This window comes from Rhagoletis zephyria, unplaced genomic scaffold, assembly GCF_001687245.7.
Source record: "Rhagoletis zephyria isolate East Lansing unplaced genomic scaffold, Rhagoletis_zephyria_1.1 Rzeph_scaffold_04711, whole genome shotgun sequence".
In the NCBI taxonomy this organism is placed as follows: domain Eukaryota; kingdom Metazoa; phylum Arthropoda; class Insecta; order Diptera; family Tephritidae; genus Rhagoletis; species Rhagoletis zephyria.
Window position 1 is genome coordinate 30,291 of NW_016161794.1, and position 1,482 is coordinate 31,772.

At 48.5% G+C, this 1,482-nt stretch overlaps 1 protein-coding gene across 1 annotated transcript; it reads left to right on the forward strand.

Annotated features, from left to right (window-relative positions):
- On the forward strand, window positions 1–783 carry LOC108371108 (uncharacterized). The gene has a single exon (XM_017626608.1). It carries the CDS (start codon window positions 1–3, stop codon window positions 781–783), a length of 783 nt encoding a protein of 260 aa, XP_017482097.1.
- Window positions 784–1,482: the final 699 nt, after the last annotated feature.

Consider the following 1,482-nt stretch of genomic DNA (forward strand, 5'->3'; position numbering starts at 1 on the left):
ATGGATGAAATTGCGGCGGCCGACAATCAACACGTTGACGACTGTGCCCAGATCTTCGAAGCTACTCATGGCCGCACTGCGGACGGCCGTTACATTGTGCACCTACTTCTACGACAAAATGCACCAAAGCTTGGTGACTCGTATGCACTTGGTAGACTAGAGCGTCGCTTGGTAGTATATCCCGCCCTCACAGAAAACTATGTGGCATTCATGCGGGAGTTCGCAACTCTCGGACATATGGAGCTAGTCGAACCACCGTATCACCATAACAATTGCTACTATATTCATCATCATGCAGTCACCTCCAAATTCCGCGTGGTGTTCAATGCTTCGGCGCCGACCAGCACGGGAGTATCCCTAAACGATGTTCAACTGGTGGGCCCAGCGCTTCAGGACTCGCTTGGTAGCATACTTCTTCGCTTCCGACGTTTTCGAGTGGCGATAACGGCCGACATCGGGAAAATGTTCAGGCAAGTGTTGGTTGCGCCGGAGCATCGAGACAATCAGAGGATTATTTGGCGCGAGTCCCCGGCCGACGATATTCGCGTATATCGATTGAAGACCATTACATATGGCATGGCATGCAGTCCATATAACGCAGTGCGCACGTTGCAGCAAGGCGCTTATGATAATTATGGTTCAGTTCCGGATAGGCGGCAGGCGGTCCTCGCTCGAGATGCGATTCTAACCTCGTTTTACGTAGATGATTTCCTCACCAGTTTTGAGAGCGCGTCCGATGCAGTGGATCTGGCTAAAAACGTAGATACCATTTTATCCGCGTGAAAATTTACGCTAAGAAAATGAAACTCCAACGATAGCCAGATGATGAGCTATTTATCTAATGAAGCGTCTCTTTCCAGCTATACTTTCCATTCTGGTGTGGTGGGACGCAGTGACGGATCAGCTATTTTTCCAAGTCGACCTAAACCAATCCTCCGAGGCTCCCACGAAGAGACGAGTACTTAGCGAGGTGGCGCGTCTCTTTGATCCCGCTGGGTNCTTGATCCCGCTGGGTGGTCATCACCTGTTGTAACTGGGAAGGTGTTTATTTATTTATTTATTTAATTGGTCTACAGAAAAATGTTTTCTTACAGACAAAATGAGAATAGAACATTTAGGTACATAGTCATTTATAATAATAATAAGATCAGAAATGCTTGATGAATCTCCTGTGTCCGGGCGAACAGATGCCGCCCCCCAAAAAGCATCCCAGGATTGAGACCAGTTAGATCCTGTTCATGGCATACTGGAGCATGTATACGATTAGTCTGATATTGGGCTGGCGAGAGCAGTATTCCGCCACTTTAGTATGTGAGGGTGACACCTCACAGAAATGGCTGGTGGGCTAATGCTGCGATCGCCTCCGTCTCGTTAAAACCCTGGCAGGTCTTCAAGTACGTTCAATACACGTCGCCATTTAGTTGGCCGCACAGGTCCAGTTGAGATTTACTCCTGGTTTTGCGCTGTCTTGGCTCTGAACAC

Coding starts and splice junctions, on each gene's coding strand:
- LOC108371108 (XM_017626608.1), top strand. CDS start 1: ATGGATGAAATTGCGGCGGCCGACAATCAACACGTTGACGACTGTGCC.